General features: G+C 34.3%; 1 protein-coding gene across 2 annotated transcripts in view; it reads left to right on the forward strand.

Moving 5' to 3' along the window:
* Nucleotides 1-18,989, forward strand: part of LOC145673395 (uncharacterized) — a 476,309-nt gene that overhangs the window by 369,637 nt on the left and 87,683 nt on the right. For both annotated transcript variants that reach the window (XM_081743054.1, XM_081743055.1), the window contains exons 16-18: nucleotides 738-875; nucleotides 10,711-10,835; nucleotides 15,987-16,182. In XM_081743054.1, coding sequence (XP_081599180.1) covers nucleotides 738-875; nucleotides 10,711-10,835; nucleotides 15,987-16,182 — 459 coding nt within the window. The remainder of the gene's footprint in view (nucleotides 1-737; nucleotides 876-10,710; nucleotides 10,836-15,986; nucleotides 16,183-18,989) is intronic.

The following is an 18,989-nucleotide window of genomic DNA, read 5'->3' on the forward strand; positions in this document are numbered from 1 at the left end:
CCAATTAAATTTCATATTTCCTATTCATTGGAACCAAATCGTCCGATAATAACTCCATTGTACTTTAGATGTTGCAGGTTGAAACTTGTTATTCCAGTTAGCCTGACAATAAAGTGGTCTGTTTGATTATTGAATGCATACTTTGGTATGTAAGAATCACATTAATACCTCCAGTATTTATGAATAAAATAGTACAGGTTAATATTTAGAATTTAACTAATTTTGTACACATTTCAATATAATTAAAATCGTATATATACGTTGCTGCTCTTTCAGTCTTTTATTACGTCTACATAATATATTGTTTGGCTTTTAACACCGGTGTATATACGCTTTTAAAGTACTTTTTCATCACAAAATTTGTGTATAACTTTCTATCTTTGTAAGGATTTTCACGAGTTATTTATGAACCTAAAAGTATCTAATTTCCTGTCTGATATATTGGTTGTTCTTAAACGGAAAAATGCGTAAAATGATTTACATATGAATGGTTTATTCTAACATTAACATGTTTGTCCAAATTCTTGAGTCATATCAATTAACTTCATGTAAATAGAATGTAATGATTTAAGTCTATAGATATTTTAGTACTGCACCATTATGCCTTCTATGAGACTGGTAAAAAGTTATAAATGCTTCATTATGTATTTTGTATCTTACTATTGCTTTTCGTAATATATTTCCGCACCTTGTTTCAATCAAATGTTTATTATTACCTATTATTTCCTTTATTTTAGAATGCCCTGAAGGAAGATATGGAGCTGATTGTTCGCAAAAATGTCATAATTGCGCTAACAATTCGACTTGTGATAGATTTAGTGGATTTTGCTTTGATGGCTGTACAGATGGATATCATCCGCCATTTTGTTATGAAAGTAAGTAGACCACTTTTCTCATTCAATAATTCTCTAATGTTAATGTACCTGTGAACATTTATAAATACATCATTGAAGTGTTTAGGTAAACACATATTACACATTGTTTATTATGCATACTCTTCGTTATATACGTATCAGTTAAAGTGTACTATAAACAATGTTATTAATACTATGCCTTGAATGCAGATCACTTCCTAACATTTTAAAAGTTACTTGGTCACAGTTTTGATCTAAAACAGCTACTGTTTTGATTTAGAGTTTTACTGCTTAATACCAGATGTGCAAGTAAAATTTGGTCTCATGTGCTTATGTAATACGCTACTTAATTACTTCAAGATACCTTCAATTATAATTTATAGAAATCAGTGCTGAGAAATATTACACATACTTTCATATGTAGTATGATGCTTCACCAGGTATGTTTCATAGTGGAAAATGCATTTAACATTCTTATAAATTTCCCACAGTTCGCCGTATTCGACCAAAAACAGATTATCCCATTATATAGAGTTTTGATCGGTCATGCTAATGTTTTAGAACAAAATAAGTGTGATAGTTCAGTAGTTAAATAATTAGTAGTATTGCTTCAGATACGTGAGAATGTCCAACTTCAATTTAAAGTAAGCTTTTATTATAATTCTAATCCTGTACTAAGCTATAAGTCATTGATTTAGATACAATTGGTGCTCAAGCCGAACACGCACCATTAAAATAATAGCAAAGTGTTACTCAATTGTGATTTATTGTACTAACCTTGCATAAAGCTAACCAAGGAAGTAATGTCGTTTTTTATGAAGGTATCTCTTCCATTGGCTCTCACACCGTGAGTTGAACGCAAATGGAGATAAGGCAAAGGTCAGTTGTTGGTGCGGATGTATCCAACATACTACCTGTTATAGCAGTTCAGTTACACAGTGACCTTGCATAAGGACAGAGTGTATGTGGGACCTCCATAGAGCGTCATAAGGGCGTGTATGTTGTACGAGTTCAAACTGGGGTCAAACGCCGCTACAGCGGTGCACAAGATACCAGCCTTTGGTGAGGGTGTCTGACTACGTGAACGTGCAGCGGTGGGCTAACATGTTTAAGGACAATCACAAAACATTCGAAGACGCACAACTTGCCGGAAGACAAACACATGTACAAAATGAAGATTTTCAAGCAGCAATTGAGGCGACCAGTGGCCAAACATGTAAGGAAATGGGACTACTATTTAATGTGAGTGGAGAAACCATTCGACAGCGCCTCCATCAACTTGAGAAGCACTACAAGTTAGATCGATGGGCCCCACATGATTTGACTCCGGTCCAGAAGGCAACCTGTGTTTCTTGGCTCTCTCGCGTGAGGAAGGAGCCATTTCTGTACAGGGTGTTGATATGTGATGAGAAGTGAGTCCTGTATGAAGTTCCTCGGTGCCGTCATCATTGGTTTACATTCAATGAACCAGTTGCAAAACAGCCGAAACCAGCACTACACCAGAAGAAGGCCTTCTGTGTGTTTGGTAGACTGCTCGGAGCATCATTGTGTATTGGGGACTTGTGCCAGATGATCAGAGCATCAATGCAAGTGTGTACTGTCAGCAGTTGAGCCATATTCAAGAAAAACTCAAAACTCTGGAGCCAGCACTTATGAATCGCAAAGGGTTCCCCTGTTACAAGACAACACTAAGCCCCACGTTTCTACGATGACCCGGGAAACCATTCTATGCCTTGGATGGGAAACACTATTGCATCCTCCATACTCCCAAGACATTGCAACGTCCGATTATCACCTGTTTCATTCCTTGGAGAATCACCTTAGAGGATGCCAGTTTAAATCCCAAGTAGAGGTGAAAAATGCAATTGATTCCTTCTTCACTTCACGACCCACTAATTTCTACCGCTGTGTATCGATGGGCTTCCAGAACTTTGGCAGAACGTTGTCGATATTGATGAGGACTATTTTTGTTCTTCAAAGTAGGTCTTAGGTGGCATATCGATATTCGTAGGTTGTGGTTGAAAAAGCGATAGAATTTCTTGGTTACCTTTATAAAATAGAACACTGACGTAAAATAACAAATATATTGAATCCATTCAAAGCTGAAGCTACGTAAACGCAAGATTTCAAATATTATTTGCTCAAGTTACTGCTTCGTTCAATTAATCAGTATCATTTAAAGTGCTTTGAATGTAGACTTAAAATCCTTACTTTAAGTTGAAGATAATGATTTGTCAGGAAGAAAAGTAATGAAAATCACTTGGCTCGACTTGATGTTGTTAGGAAACATGTACGAGCATACCATATTATTACAAACGATCTTAGATTTTCAATGGCATTGCTCAGTTTTCTTCACGTATTATGGGGCCGCGGAGGCTCAGTGGTAGAGCGTTCACCTCTGGTGCTAGGGGTCTCGGGTTCAAACCCTGCTCCCGCCAAGTGAACTTTGTGGTGGACGAACACCGTGTGCGTGGGTTTTCTCGGGGTTCTCCCGTTTCCTCCCACTTTCTTCATTCCACCATTTCATTCATTACTCATCATCACCGTCTCCTTTAGCCTAACCGGCATAACCGTGGGACGTAAAACTCAAAAATTTCATTTCATTTTTTTTTTCTTCACGTATTATGACTTTTGAAATTTAAGCCTTCAATAACCGTGTCTTGAAAGAATTTGCAAATGCTCCAAGCTGATTTGGAAACTATTATGGTTTGATTCGTTATTGCAAATGAGTGCTACATTTGTTTTTATGAGCCAGAAACAATAGATTAATCACAGTGAAGAGAGGATACATTATCCTTTATTTATAGAAAGACGTATGGCAGTTTGCAATGTTGAAGATATAAAATTTGGACAAACTTCTGAGGTATGGTAGTGCACAAAATTCCTTGAAAGTGACCATTTCATCATCACTAAATGCTATTAGTTCGATTATCTTAAATGTCTCAGATAGACGAACGGGAAAGAAGCAGGAATCCTGACCAAAAGTCTCCTCTTTTAGCGGGACAGTTATTCAGTTTACATCTCAGCTGTTGCCAATATCTCAAGTGATATCTATGGATTCTAATTTGCCCTCACTTACCTAATTCATACTTATAGCTTTCACACTTACACATATGTCTTTTTAAAATTTGTTCCTACAGGCCGATGTTCTGTTATCAATATTTTAATTTGGGGAATTTCTTCGGACTTAATATGTATCTTACTTATGTCTTTCTCAAAATGCAATATCTTAAAATGTAAGTTTAATATGTAGAAAGTATGGTTAATTTGGATCAAATGTTATACGAGCACTCTTTGCGTTGCATTTCACGTTTGAATTTCAATTTGAATGAAAATGTACAATATCATACACAAAGGCCAATACGCATATGAACAAAATGCATATGATGTATGTAACGACCATTTCAGTACTTCCTACAACCTACTAAAATTAGAAACCGTACCTTCCTTCACTATTGTATTGAAACGGACTTGTAATAAAAGGACGATATGTGGAAATTGTTGTCAGTTCTTTTAAGTAGTAATTCAGATATTCAAAAAGTGTTACCTGCGTTACAGATAAAACTTTAATAAATAAAATCTTGTATTAAATTTGCTCAATAGAAAGTGCTAGAGTAACCGGGAGTTTGAGAACATACGACGCATGTTTTGAAAACACTTTGGGTGTTTGTACTAGCACAGTGGTATATATAGGAAAGCCTTGTTGAATTGAATTAGCATATTTCTCTTATGGTTTAACTCGTATGATTTGTATGATCGGAATTACGTTGCACTAGTTAACAATCCATTAATCAACAGAAAAGGTAAATAGATATTCTAGGCTTTGTCTTATAGTAATTTGATGTATTCATTCGTCTCTTAATTTGCGAAGAATGTCGATCAGCATTCTATAAACGCGCTTCTCATCACAGACAGGACGATGTGAAATTCATCCTTAGAATTCCTTCTTTCGTGACACTATTAGAGACAGCTGGAAGTTTTAAAGCATGAGAATTTGATGATTAGTATTCATGATCTTGTTAACATACTAGATTGTTCTAGCTCACATTTAAAGTGTGATAGTATTAAGAGCGGCCGTTGCTCTCTTCCAATGTCCCTGGACCGGAATCAGTGATATTGGGCCATATAATATCTCCCTCTAGATTTTGGAAGGATTATCTTAGCCAGACCCCAAATTTTGGGAAGGATATACAGAATAATTAACTGAAATTCTGGAAATTGCCAAAAGTAAGAAAATAAATGATATGGTGGTAATAGAACAAGGTATGTATCTCTGCAAGTTTGGGTGGCCTATCTCGTTTCCGTTTAAATTTAATAAAATGTCAAGTATATGAATGTTGAAGGTATTTGGTCCATACGTGCTATTAGAGAGTACGGTGGCAGAAAAGACAAGGAGAGAGCAAAGAAGACTACAATTAATGGACGATATCTAAACAGAAAAATAGTACGAGAAAGCGAAAAGGTTATCAGAAGACTTTGGAGCATAGAAAATTCTCAGTTGTAGTAAGTGACCTGACAATAAGAGCAAAATACCAATGATGATGATGATGATCCTACGTGATGAGGATTTATCATTTTATGTGATTAGATACTTGTACAAGAATTCATTCTCTTTCATATGATATAGGTAAATGTATGATCCGTCGCAAATTTTGGGCTCCATAAAATTACCACTTAAATTTAATAATCATTAAGAAAAAAAACTTGAAAATGTTTTATAGTACTCGAAACTCCAGTGCTCCAGTAAATTTATATGGTTCTGCTTTTTCTATTTTATGGGTAAACTAAATGTAAAAAAATAGGTACTGTGAGTTTCTAAACTCCTTGAATTCAATTTACAAACACTATAAAAATTATAAATTCTTCACACTTTAATTATTATAACATGAAAATATTTACATATGACTACAATTTCTTCGTACATAGGACAAACAATAATAATTAGAGTTTAATATTTAGAGATGTTGGACAAAGGACAAACAATAATAATTGAAGTTTAACATTGAAAGATGTTGGAAATGTTTACCATGGACTGCTAGGGACAAGTTAACAAGACGACACATATCGGAGGTAACTTTGTGCAGTGTTATGACCGAGATTCGCTCACTGCTCTGGTTATATTCTCCAAGTCCTGGATTGTCCTTGGATTGTTTTTGTATACTCTGTACTTAAATAACCCCACAAACAGAAGTCTGGAGGACTTAATTTTGGCAAGCGCGACGGTCCCAAGCTTTTCAATAAATCGATACCCGAAGAAATGTCTCAGCACCTACATTGACTAATTTGATATGTTGCTCTCTGCTACATTCTACTGGAACCAAAATTGACGTTCTTCGTCCTAAAGCAAGGTTACAAATTGAGTGAGATACCACCATACACTTCTGAATCAACAATCACGTTAAAAAGAAAATAGACCCACACTTTTTCCCTTGAAATTGCGCATCATTCTCCAACTTTCTCTCAGAATGAAGTACGATTTTATGCACCGCATGGAAATTTTCGGTAGCCCACATTCAGATATACTGACTATTTACGTACCAATATCAATGAACCTAGGCATCATCACTAAAATAATGTTCAGTTTGTTGATCTCAGTGTTGTGCGTTAATCCGTTGGACCATTAGCAATAATTAATTCGTTTCTAAAATCAAAAGGATACAGCTGTCGAAATACTCATCTTTTTATCCCTGGTATTTTAGACATTTACAGCCCTATGACAAGATGATAAACATTTTCTTTATTTTGTTAAAAATGAGCCGAGATTTTCTAAGGGAAGCTCTGCAAGAGTAACATCCAGAAGAAAGTATTGTGTGAAAATTCATGGTGGTCCTCTCCTTGGCTTGTCTGGAATCTTTCCTCTTGAGAAAAACATTTTACTAAATCGAAATTTCTTGCTTTATTAGGTGAAGGAGCGTTGGGATATTTCTTACGAAAGATTTCATATTGCGTTTGTATGATTTCACTTTAAAATAAGTTTACGAAACAGCATTCCTCTGCTCCCGTATAAAACTAATGATAAAATTAAATTTGTGTGCGTTTTCAATTAGACATCTGGCTTCCATCCTTCCTGGTAACTGTACATTTATCATTCTTTGTTGGCATCTAGTGTTAATTTGCATGTTCCAAAAACAACAAACAGTTTCCAAGAACATTACATAACTGCTAAACAATGAATTTTTGAAGTCCATGTTCGGAGATTTTAGAAACGCTGTTTTACTGCGCACACCACCTGGTCAGTTATTGATCGAATTTATCCTTACCACTGGCTTATTTAAGGGTAGCACAAGATATTATAGTTTGGTCCAGATTAAAAGATAAGAAATCAAATGTTACTTCTGATGGAATAATTATTTTGTGTGAGCAGAGGGTAGCATGTGCTCGTGTCACTAATATCAAAAGTAAAGTTGGACTAAAAATTATCTAAAATAATTAGAATTCTGCACACAGAAGTCTTCAAATATATATAGGGATTTTAAAACACAATTTCTCTACGTCTTTCTATATATATTTTTTTTCAGTATTTCTAAGGCAAATACTCTCCTATTTGTCGAAATTTTGTTACAAACGTTAGCCATCTAATCTAACCTCGAAAAGGATAAAATATTGAATTAAACAATGCCTAACAGAGGACGTTTTCATTTTAGAGGTATATTGATCCCATGATACTCTCAACGTATGAATTAAGTCTTGACATCTAATAGATAGTCAACAAAATTAATTGGTATACAAAAATAAACTTTAGAATTTGTAGTCACGATTTGTAGTCTAAGTTCATAGGTGTTGTCGAATAGATGAAAACCGTATAAAGTTTAACGATTAATCGTGATATGCTTTTCTTATCTCAATATTTTGTTTCACAATATTCGTTCTGCTCAAAAGTACAGTTTAGTTTTTAAACTTTTTTGCTGCAGACTAATAGATTTTCACTTTTTGTTTGAAAATTTCGAAATGTAGGATTAAAAATGTACCTTTTGACAATTTTGAACTCATTGGGGTTTTTAGCTTAAAAATGTTTGAAACATTTATTGTTTGAAAATGCACTTATTCTGCACTCATTCAAATTTCGAAGCGTACATGCACTCAGTAAGGTATGATGTTATGATTATATGAATAAACTTGATAGGGTACATTAATTTGAAATCATTCATAAAATTCTGGACAGTGTGTCGAGTTATAAACCTCTTCTATGATGTCACATTTTCCCTTATTTGTTATTGCTAAATTTTGATTGGTCAAAACGTTATTATTGTTAAAATCTAATTGTTTAACTGTAACAATTATTAAAGTGATATTAGTGACGAGAGGCGTTCTGACGTTACATGGACTATTTCATATGAGGTCATAGTTTTTATTATTTTTATTCGATTATGAATATGATACTCATGATCATATCTGATTTGTTAATTATAAGAATAAATAAAATACTATTGGTTAACTACATTCATGAAACGAGACAACCATGAGCTTATACCCAGCAATATTTTGACCTTATTCGCTGAGAAAGACAATAAGTTGTTTTCGGCTACAGAACAAAGTGTTATAGAAAAAATTAAAAGGATTGTGAACATATTCAGCATATTTTGAAGCTGAACGTTAAGTTGTGTTAATTAAGCACTTACTTTAGTTCAATAAGTATTTATTTGAGGGAAAACATATCTGTTTTATGCACGCGTTGTTAGATTTTTAAAAACTAAAGCGATCTGATTTCTTAGAAATGGTTCCCTTGGATACATTAATATATTTCCTTTCAGTAAGTGCAAAAGTTTCGAAACCAAAAAAAAAAAAAATCAAATAAAAATGAAACAAAAATTTAAAAGTTAAATTTTGAAACAATGTTTTCAATGACTGAAAGAAAGTTTCAATTATCGTATTTCAATGTTCAAAATTTCTAAGATAATTTTTAAATTAAAAATTTCAAAAGAAACTTAGAACAAAAATTTTCAAACTAGTAATATGAAATGCAAAGATATTCAAACAACAAATATTTCAGTAAGTGTAAAGCATTTTGAGTCTTTAATTTTCAAACTAAAATCTCAGTGGATGTATACAAATTTTCAAAACAAAATTTATAATAGATGTTTTAACTAACAATCAGTGAATGCAAAACTTTTCAAACAAAATGAATTTGCAATAAATGCAAACCTTGCAAACAAGTGGGTTTCAGACCAAAAGTTTCTATAAAGCAATACCTTTTTTTCATATTTTCAAACGAAAAGAAATTAATGAGTATACGTTTTCAATTAATAATTTTAAAATCAATAAAAGAACAGTAAATGCATTTTTTTTTTCAAAAATCGAATTCAGAAATCAAAACAAAAGTTTTAAATATATCAATATCTGTGAGTACAAGATATTTCAAAGAGAAAAGTCATTTTAAAACGTTCCAAGAGGTTTCGAACAATACTCTTAATGTAATATTTTCACACAGCGCGATATGAGGTACCTTACGGTCCTGTTAATTATGTTTTCAATTACGTTTGCTTTTTGACGTCGATTCTATCTTGTCACTTGCACAATGTAGAGATAATTTCCTGTTGTAGTGGATTGTGGTCCACCAAAACCTCTCCCTTCTACGATATTCCCTGTGGCTTGGAACGCTTCCCACGTAGGTGAAACGAAGCTGTGAGCAATATCAAACTCCTAGGTCACACTTCGTCCTTCTTCCAGTTTGCAGATCATTCTTCTTTGTTTGAGGCTATCCACATGCTGTCCCAGCTCCATGTTGTTGTGTGTAACACCAACACAATAACCCATAAGTTCTCTGACTGACACGCAACGTCTCGTATCTTTCATCCAATTCCTTCATGTTACGGAGTAAATGTATTCGGCCTGTTATACCCTTGTCATGACGCCATGTAATGCCTTGATTCGTGTGTATGTGTAGAAAATGTAGCTAATATGCTGCGGGACTTTCATTGATTTTCACTAACTACCCAATGTTTTATGTTACTTCCTCTGTCTGGTCCTTAAGTTTTTCACACCAATGTAGTATTCAGGGCGAAGAACAGAATGACACTCACACTAGGTCATGCTATATGCCGATTATGTCAATCTGATAGTAGATGATATGGGAACAATAAAAATATGAAAGGGTTTCATTGCATGCCTGCAGGACTATGGGAATCAAGTAAATGCATAGAAAGCGAAATACATGGAGCTTCACTGTAAATTTGGATAATGTTAAATAACAAATAATACTTTCGACTAAATGAAAACTTCGAATACCTAGAATTATCACTAAGAGATGAAAATCATACCCACGAATAAATTAAATTTCGACTGAAAGGAGATAATTCGTGTTATTAGTTATTCCAAATTGTTTTATCTTAGCGAATTCTGTTGAAAACCTTTAAGTTTGAAATATGTAGAATGAATGATATGCCTGTTGTGTTGTATAGTTGCAAAACTTGGTCGCTTATTTCCGGAAAGGACGTAGACTGAAAGTACTTCAAAAGACATCCTCTAACGAATAGTTGATATCATGAGGGATGGGCAGGGAAGGAGCAAACATTCTAACTAGAAACTACCACTTTCGTAAAATTGTTAGGGACACTAAGTCAAAGAGGATAATGTGGACAGGTCATGTTTACAAAATGAACAAAATATGGGAACACTTTCAGAATCCCAAAACTTAAAATTCAATTAGGAAAGTATCATAAGAAAGAACTAGGTGTAGACGGAAGGAGAGTATTAAGACAGATTTCGCACAGATAAGGACACAAAATAGGAACTAAATCCAGTTGGCTGAAGAATAAAGTCAGTGAATACGGTACTAAGCACTCGGAATCCATTGGCTATAGAGTAGTTGATTACTTTAGAACAAAAGTATGAAAAGTTTTCTATTTATATTTTGCAGCTTACCCTGTTGTTTCATCTCCTCCAACTTTGATACGAAAAAATCATACATCACTGACTATTAGATTCGAAATTTGGAATTATAAAGGAGAAGGTTATCCACTATTTTATCAGATTCAATTTAAGGTAAGTTAAATTTTCATAAGATGTATTTCTAGTTTCTCAGGAATTTAGTAAACAAGTTACCTTATAAACCTATATTTCGAAATATATCATTTACCTATTTGTATTCATGGTTTTAACTCAAGTAAGTGGCTCTTGTGATTTTCCTTTAATGAAAGTTCTCTTTTCAAATATTTTCATTAGCGTTTTAGTAATTGCCAGAATTTTTATTTAACGTTGCAAGAACAATTAAAGTGCGGCACAAGAATAACAGATTCAAAACGGCATTGAAAGTAATGGCGCTTTTGGTTGTTTATTCTTGTCCTGCAATATATTTGTGGTAGTTGTCCTTGATACCCAATCAATTGTTTCTTCATTCCACGTAATACTCAACTTGTAAAATATGTCGTTTCAATTTGATTTCTACATTTATCGAAACCAAAGACAAGTACACGTTCGCCGCGTTACGAGTCATAGGTGACTCATGCGATAATTCATTTCTGTGCGGTGCAGTTTTTTATGCATTGTATTACATCTGTGCATTTATGTTTATTTCCCCTTGTACAGATTTTTAACATTAGTAGCATCCACGTGCTATATGAGTCACCGGTGAAGCTGACTGCTTTTGCGTAATATAACTTCAGATTATGTTAACAGATGGCTGAAGGTGAATTTGAAATACCGTGTCTTCATCTGTTGAGATAAGCACAAAGTAAGGTCTTTGCCATGCTGGCTCGTAACACACCGTTAGACATACCTTCAACGAGGCCCATGGTGACTCGTATAGCAGTGAGATCCAAACTCAGTGTTACACTACCGCAGTGAACGTAGTAACGTTATATATGTAGTTTAAAATGAACAGTAAAACGGAAGTATTGACAAGTAATTTAGTTTTACAATGGAATTGAACCATTCATTTTCACGTTCTACGATTATTTCGAGTAAGCTAAAGGAAACAGTGATGACGAGAATGAATGAAGTGGTGAAATAAAGGAAGTAGAAATGGAAGAATTCCGAGGAGGCCCACGAGCGAGGTGATTATCCAGTACAAAGTCTACATTACGTGAGCTGGGAACAAAGGTGAACGTTCAACCATTGAGATATTGTGGTCATAATTTATTGCTATTGTAGCAATATATATGATGTTTTATGTTTATTGATGATTTATCATGGATGTAAAAATACTGTAATTATGTATGTACTATAAGCTATAAATTAAGCATCTTATCTAACTTATCATTGCCGAATTAAAATATAAAGATTAAAGTATAAATGTAACCAAGAAAGTTTCGTCGCATTTTGTGAAGGTCTGCGTTCAATTGGCACTCACACAGTAAGTTGACTGCGAATGGAGATAAGGCGAAGCTCAGTTGTTGGTGGGAGTATATTCAACATACTAACTGGTTGTGGCAGTTTGTTACACCGTGGACTTGCTTACGGACAGAGTGAACATGGGACCTCAACAGAGCGTCATAAGAGCCTGTATGCTGTACGAATTGAACTGGGGTCAAACGCCGTTATAGCGGGGGTGGAAGATACACCAGGACTTTGGTGAGGGAGTCGAGACTACGTCGACAGTGCAGCGGTGGTTTAACAAGTTTAAAGACGGTGACGAAACACTCGAAGACGCACCACGTGCCGGAAGTCCAACACATGCATACTCATGTCCAAAATTATTGTCGCATATCAATAAATATCTTGTTGTACGAATATAATTTGATAACGAATTCGCTTGGTATTTTTTATAATGTTAGTATGTGTATAATAGGCAAAGATATGTTTGTGGCAAATTTCATGTCAAAGGAGCAGTAAATAAGAACAATAAAACGAAAATAAAACTTTTTGTCCATTTAGAAACATTTTGTTTAACTCATTGTAAATTTTGTATTTATAATTCTTTTCCTATGAAATTTACCACAAATATAAATCTCCCGATTATACACATGGTATCAGTATTAAAAGTGCCCTGCAAAATCATTATCAAATTAAATTCTTACAAGAAGACCGTTATAGATATGCGACAATCATTTTGGGTACAAAATGAAAATCTTCGGGGTGCAATGGAGGCGAATAATGACCAGATATGTGAGGAACTGCGCCTAAAATTCAGTGTGAGTGAAGAAAACATTCGGCAGCATCTTCATAAACTTGGGAAGCACTACAAGATGGGTCGAAGGGTCCCACATGATTTGACTCCGAGCCAGAAGGCAACGCGAGCAGACACCTGTGTTTCTTCGCTGTCTTCTCCGAGGAAGGAGCCTTTTGTGGACAGGGTGTTAACATGTAATGAGAAGTAAGTCCTGTACGAAGTTCCACGATGCCGTCATCATTGTTTAGAATCCCATGAACCGGTTCCAAAACAGCCGAAACCAGCACTGCACCAGAACAAGGTCCTGTTGTGTGTTTGCTGGACTGCTCGAAGCATCGTTCATCCGTATCTGCCACCAGATGGTTAGAGTATCAATGCACTGTGTACTCTCAGCAGCTGAGCCATATTCAAGCAAAACTCAAAACGGTGGACCCGGCTCTTCTGAATCGCAAAGAGGTCCTTCTGTTACAGAACAACGCTAAGCCGTAAGTGCTAGGATGACTAGGGTCACCATTCTACGTCTTGTATGGGTAACAATGTTACGTCCGCCATACACTTCGGACATTGCACCATCCGATTGCCACCTGTTTCATTCGTCGGACCATCATCTTAGAGGTCGCCAGTTCAAATCCCTAGTAAAGTGCAAAATGCACTTGATACTTTCTTCACTTCACGGCCCACTAAGTTCTAACGCGATGGAATACATGGCCTTCCAGAACGTTGTCAGAAGGTGGCTGATGTGGACTATCTTGCTGGTACGCATTAAGTGACATACTATGTTCGAATGTGTCGGGTGAAAAAGCGACAGAAATTTTTAATTGCCTTTATAAATACATTTCGGAAAGAGTTATCTTATTCAAGAAAGAACTTGAAACAGAATGCAGTTTTATACAGTGTAAATTTATGATTTCTTTGATTGAGTTTCACTCGCAACCTCCTTTCTAATTAGGCCTTGTGTACTCTAACCCCTTTAATCTGCCATCTCCTGAATATCATCAGAATTAACGTTACATTTTGAAGATATACCCTGATTTACAAAAGTTTGGATTCAGCATTGAAATTTGCACATACTATTGTAAGAGGGCTCTACCCTCACAATCATATTCAAAGAATATTGCAATCAAATATTCTACTGTTTGTTTAGCTATTTAGTTTTCATATTAATATAGTAGACAGAGTCTATTGTTGATTCGTTGGGTCCCGGTTCGAACGAACTACAGCAGTCAGATCTTACTTCTCTGCTTTCGAGTAGGTCTCCTCTTATATACCTTCCCTTCTTATCAGAACGTAAATAAATCAATTAATAATTTGCTTTGTTTTGTGCTACCACATCTATTCAAATTTTGGTGGGAGTTGTTCGGAAAGGTATCAAAATACGTAATAGATTGCAATTTATATGCATTCGGTATATATTTTTGCTTTATATACTTTTTGAAAACATATACTGCTCAAATTTAATTAATAAATATCACAAAATGTACTAAAAACAAATAATTTATGTTAACGGAAGCAATAGATTTTACATTATCTGCTTAAAGTTTAACATATATTTTTAAGGCAACCATCAAAACGATTTCTTCATCTGCAGTATTGAGTATGAAGTGCGTGGAAGTTTTGTCAGAACTTAGCGTTCAATTTACGTGCTGTTTGTGACCTGATGCGATTCCTCAATGCTCTTCCGCGCTCTTCCTTTGAAATGTATACGATGGTTGCTCACCATATTGTAGCGATAAACTTGAATAGATTCTTCTCTCCTAGAATATGCTTGTGGTTTTTGTCTTGAACTGAAGCACTGAAGGTAAAGCAAAAGCACGCAAATGATTTCTAAATTGTATTTTGAAGACTTTCCCTAATAAATAATGCTTAAATTATTTGCCTACTGGTGGTAAAATCTATAACATAGAGAAATCGCCACTGACCAGCACCAGATTACTAATCAAGTCAAAAAGGATTGAGGTCTAGACACAAACAGTACAATCTCTAATAAATAAAAAAGAGCACTTTCCGATTCAATAAAAGTCTCAACAGTAGCAATAGCAACCACATTTCGTTTTTAAATTACGGATATCAACAACTTCTATGACTTTACGTCAATAATAGGCAATTTTTCTCATGAGCCCAGAACTCTCAGGACCTCTTTCACCTTTCGTAAGCATGAGACTCAATAATGTTAGTAAATCCGAGAGTGATTGAGCTCACTTCCAATTTAAATTACCTTCTACGAGCTCAAGAGAACGCAATGTAAAATAGCCATTTCTGATGTACCGCATACATTACCTACTACGGATAGTATTATCACAAGTGAGACATTCAGATATACCACTTCTAAAAAATTTGTATGGACAGCATACATAATCAAAAATTTATATTTTATCATTATATTTCGTCATTAGACTGTGCTGGTCCACGAAAAGTAAATATAAATAAAGATAGTTAATCAGGAATATTCATGCTCCACAATATAAACGCATATAAATAATTAATAAAAATTGAATACATAACTAAGAGTTTTTAAAGAAACCCATTTCTTATTACGTTTGAGGATTTTAATGAAGTTTTTCACCGAAAGAGATACTTGCAATAAAGTTATTATAGTATATACAATACTTTACATTCGATACAGTTATGCGTTAGCTTCCGATACAATTTGCAAATGTGCATTGTTTCTTTCCATGTAGATACAAGAAAAGCAAATATGAAGAGTTTAAATGTAGTATTGATGTAAGGAACATTAGTGTAAAACAATCAAATACAGCAGTTTTGAAAACGATCAAGCATGGATGTCATATACTTTCACTGTTCACTTCATTACCATTATACGAGGGCTCGTGTTATTTATGTACCTGTGCAGTTAAAAATTTTACTAGAAAAAATAAATTAGGATATTTTATAATATGGTGATTCTTTATCCGTTTTAAGTGAAAATTATCGTTGTCATTCTTGGTATACAAAAATCACAGTTCTCAACGCTGTACTGGTATACATCTAGACCAATATTGTTGTTCTAAGATATTCACTTGTATTAATATCTATTTATTGAGGGAAACTATGAAAACACGTTGATTATTTGAGTATTTCTCATTAAGGTGCAAGGTGAGGTTGACTGGTTAAAGACAAGACCATACGAAACCCGACATCTTGAAGATGGTGTTGGCATAAAAGAGGTGACAGGGCTTCTTTTAGGAAAGAGGTATAACATCAGAATTGTTCTAATCGATTACGATGGCAATTCGTATCAAGGTGAAAATGTACCAATGTTAGAAGCATCTACGGAATGTGAAAGTAAGTGATTTATAATTTCAAATTTAAATTTGTTCAAATGAAAAGAAAGTTTTATATTAAATAACTAAATTGTACTCACATGTATGAAAACAAACTCTTCATTGCCTCAAGCATTATTGCTTTAAAATACAAAAATGAATAGTTTATTCTTTACAAGTGTGAAATAAATTTTCTTCTTTATAAATAACAAAAAATAGCATATTGATGTAAACGAGCCGAGTGTCTTTAGATCCACTTCTACACGTATTTGATAGCATTTTAGTAAGAAAAGTTCGTCACTTTTACCATATTTTGTACGACGGCAGCTATTATAATATTAACATATGCCCACTTATTGGACCGAAATCCGGGCGTTGACATACACAATTTTATCCACACATAAGTCAATGTATTAATAACCATATTAGCATGGGGGTAATTTAAAGAGCTTTCTCATAACAAACTTAACCATTTAATTTTAGGTAGAGCAATTAACTTGTTAAGATGGATAGTTTTGATTGTAGAAATAAAAGTAGAGATATCAGATCAGATAATTACCCAAACCTTGTGCTGTGGCCTTACGTCAAAATCCATAACAACTGTCATATTGAATTTTGAAGTTATATTATGAATTAAACGAATTTGGTGACAAAATCGAATAATAAAAGTGTGTTATCAAATTGTAACCAGCATGTACTCACCCAGATTTTGATGAGTGAAGGTTTTGAGAGGTTGATCCTTCTTGTCTGATGGTCACTTCAAAACTCTCTCGAGTTCACTGCTCTTTTTGTCCATCTACCTTTTCTTCCTAGTTTTTGGTAGCGTCATTTCTTCCGCTTACAATTACATTTTTAGAATTACCTCATAACTTGAAGTAGGATTAACTTGAAGCCACATCTACCATCAAGTACTGTTATATGAAGGTTCAATTATATCACCTTGCACAGCACAGTGTTGCCTGGAATTTCGTATATTATGTAATGCATTGGTTCTTTGTACATCATTTTGTATATTTCGGTAAACTTTTTATCTATGACAGGTTGAGGATATTTCTTTTAATGTTTTGCATGTCTAATTTATTTTATGTTCTTTGGTTTGTCATTTAATGTACATTTTTATATTATTTATGTCCGTTTATAACTTAATGCAACTTTGGGTACTGGAAATTGTAAGTGGACAGATTGTGTGTTTCCTGATAAAAAGGTTTTATATAATATAACATCCATAATAAAAATAATAGAAAAAAAGATACTAAGGTAAATAACTAAACATATTAAAGTAGGAAGTGTTTGTTATTGCCTTGACACATTGCTACATAACATAAGTTATATTTCCTATTAAAAGAATGTTTTATCTAGACATAGTTTTGAATTGTTACGAGGCTTCCTTAATTTCTTTACACGTGTGAACGACCTAACAGCACCAGACTGGGAATGGAGTTTTATTTGCATTTAAAATATGAAAGTTTACAAAATATTAATGTCAAAATTAATAAAATATTATTTGCCCTTTGCCAAAATGCTTTAGTCATATTACAATATGTAATGTTTTTAGTAAGGTGATAATTACCAAGTCATTTGGAAATTGAACGTAAATGTTTCATAATTTTAACAAATATGAAGAGAAAATGTCAATATTAAGAATCTCTGCATGTTAACAATAGTAACCAAGATACAATAGTTATATTATAATCTTGAGAAATGATGGACGAGAAATTGTCTCTGTTTTGTCAGTAACTGCTTGTTTTTGATTGCATTAGCCTGAAATGTTTTATAGATTACTCTGAGATCTTTGTAGAGTTAGCTTCGTGAAGAAAATGGAAGAAGGTCTAGAAATCAAGATTTTATGATTGACCATGTCTCTTAACAGAACAGTCGCAAAAGTTGCCGTACAATGAGAGTGGTCTTTTCAATACTTTGAACGCATCATCGTCATCTTTTCTAGCCCATAGTAACGATGGCTTAATACAAAATAATTGTAATTTGTATTGTTTTCTGAACAATGCGATTGAAAAAAGAACTAATTCAAACATTAAGATTTACTGATACATGTATAATTATTTACTGTAAGCAGCCGGAATCATCATCAGATGAAAGCAAATTCACGAACATCTTACTTCTAGAGAACATTAGTCACAATGCTCAGTTAACTTTCGGAGGAGAATCAATTAGTCTCTACATGCTTATATCTTCAGCATCGAAACTAATAACAATATACGGCTAATATATAGGATATCAAGCCATCCAGAGTGCATGATAATACCCAAAAGCATTTGACTCTTTGAAGCACGGTAGTACTTTATTATACCACCTTTTAGATAACGCTTTAGAAACACCGTGCCGCAAAGAGTTAACAAAGGGATGGGCGACACAAGCCACATCAAGACATTGAATACATTTGAACACTTAACGAGGGTGTTAAATTCAAAAGAAAGGCAAGGCCAAAATCCTGACACTTCACGCAGAGGTATACTGTGCAAAGAAAATGTCTGTCTCACACTACTGTCCTTTTTATGATTATTTGGTCCATAAAAACTGCCCAGTTTCCTAGTGAACAGAAGTTTGTTGGTCATATCATAATTGAGTTCATTCGTATCACACAGGTTAAGGCTCACTATTCTCAATGCGGCTGGAACTCGTTTATCTCAATGAAACTGGGAAAATAAATTGAAACGACGAGAAACGGAATAGCAATATCTGTGGCGCGACGAATCCGAAGACCTCCATTTCCATTTCCGAAAGCTTGTAGCCCTGATCAGGCCCGTACTGGGATGCTAACGAAGGCAGTAGACAAGTCTACCAAAAGGGCGCCCATACAAAGATGCTTAC

The sequence above is a fragment of the Thermobia domestica genome, chromosome 16 (assembly GCF_964235325.1).
Source record: "Thermobia domestica chromosome 16, izTheDome1.hap1.1, whole genome shotgun sequence".
Classification (NCBI taxonomy): Eukaryota; Metazoa; Arthropoda; class Insecta; order Zygentoma; family Lepismatidae; genus Thermobia; species Thermobia domestica.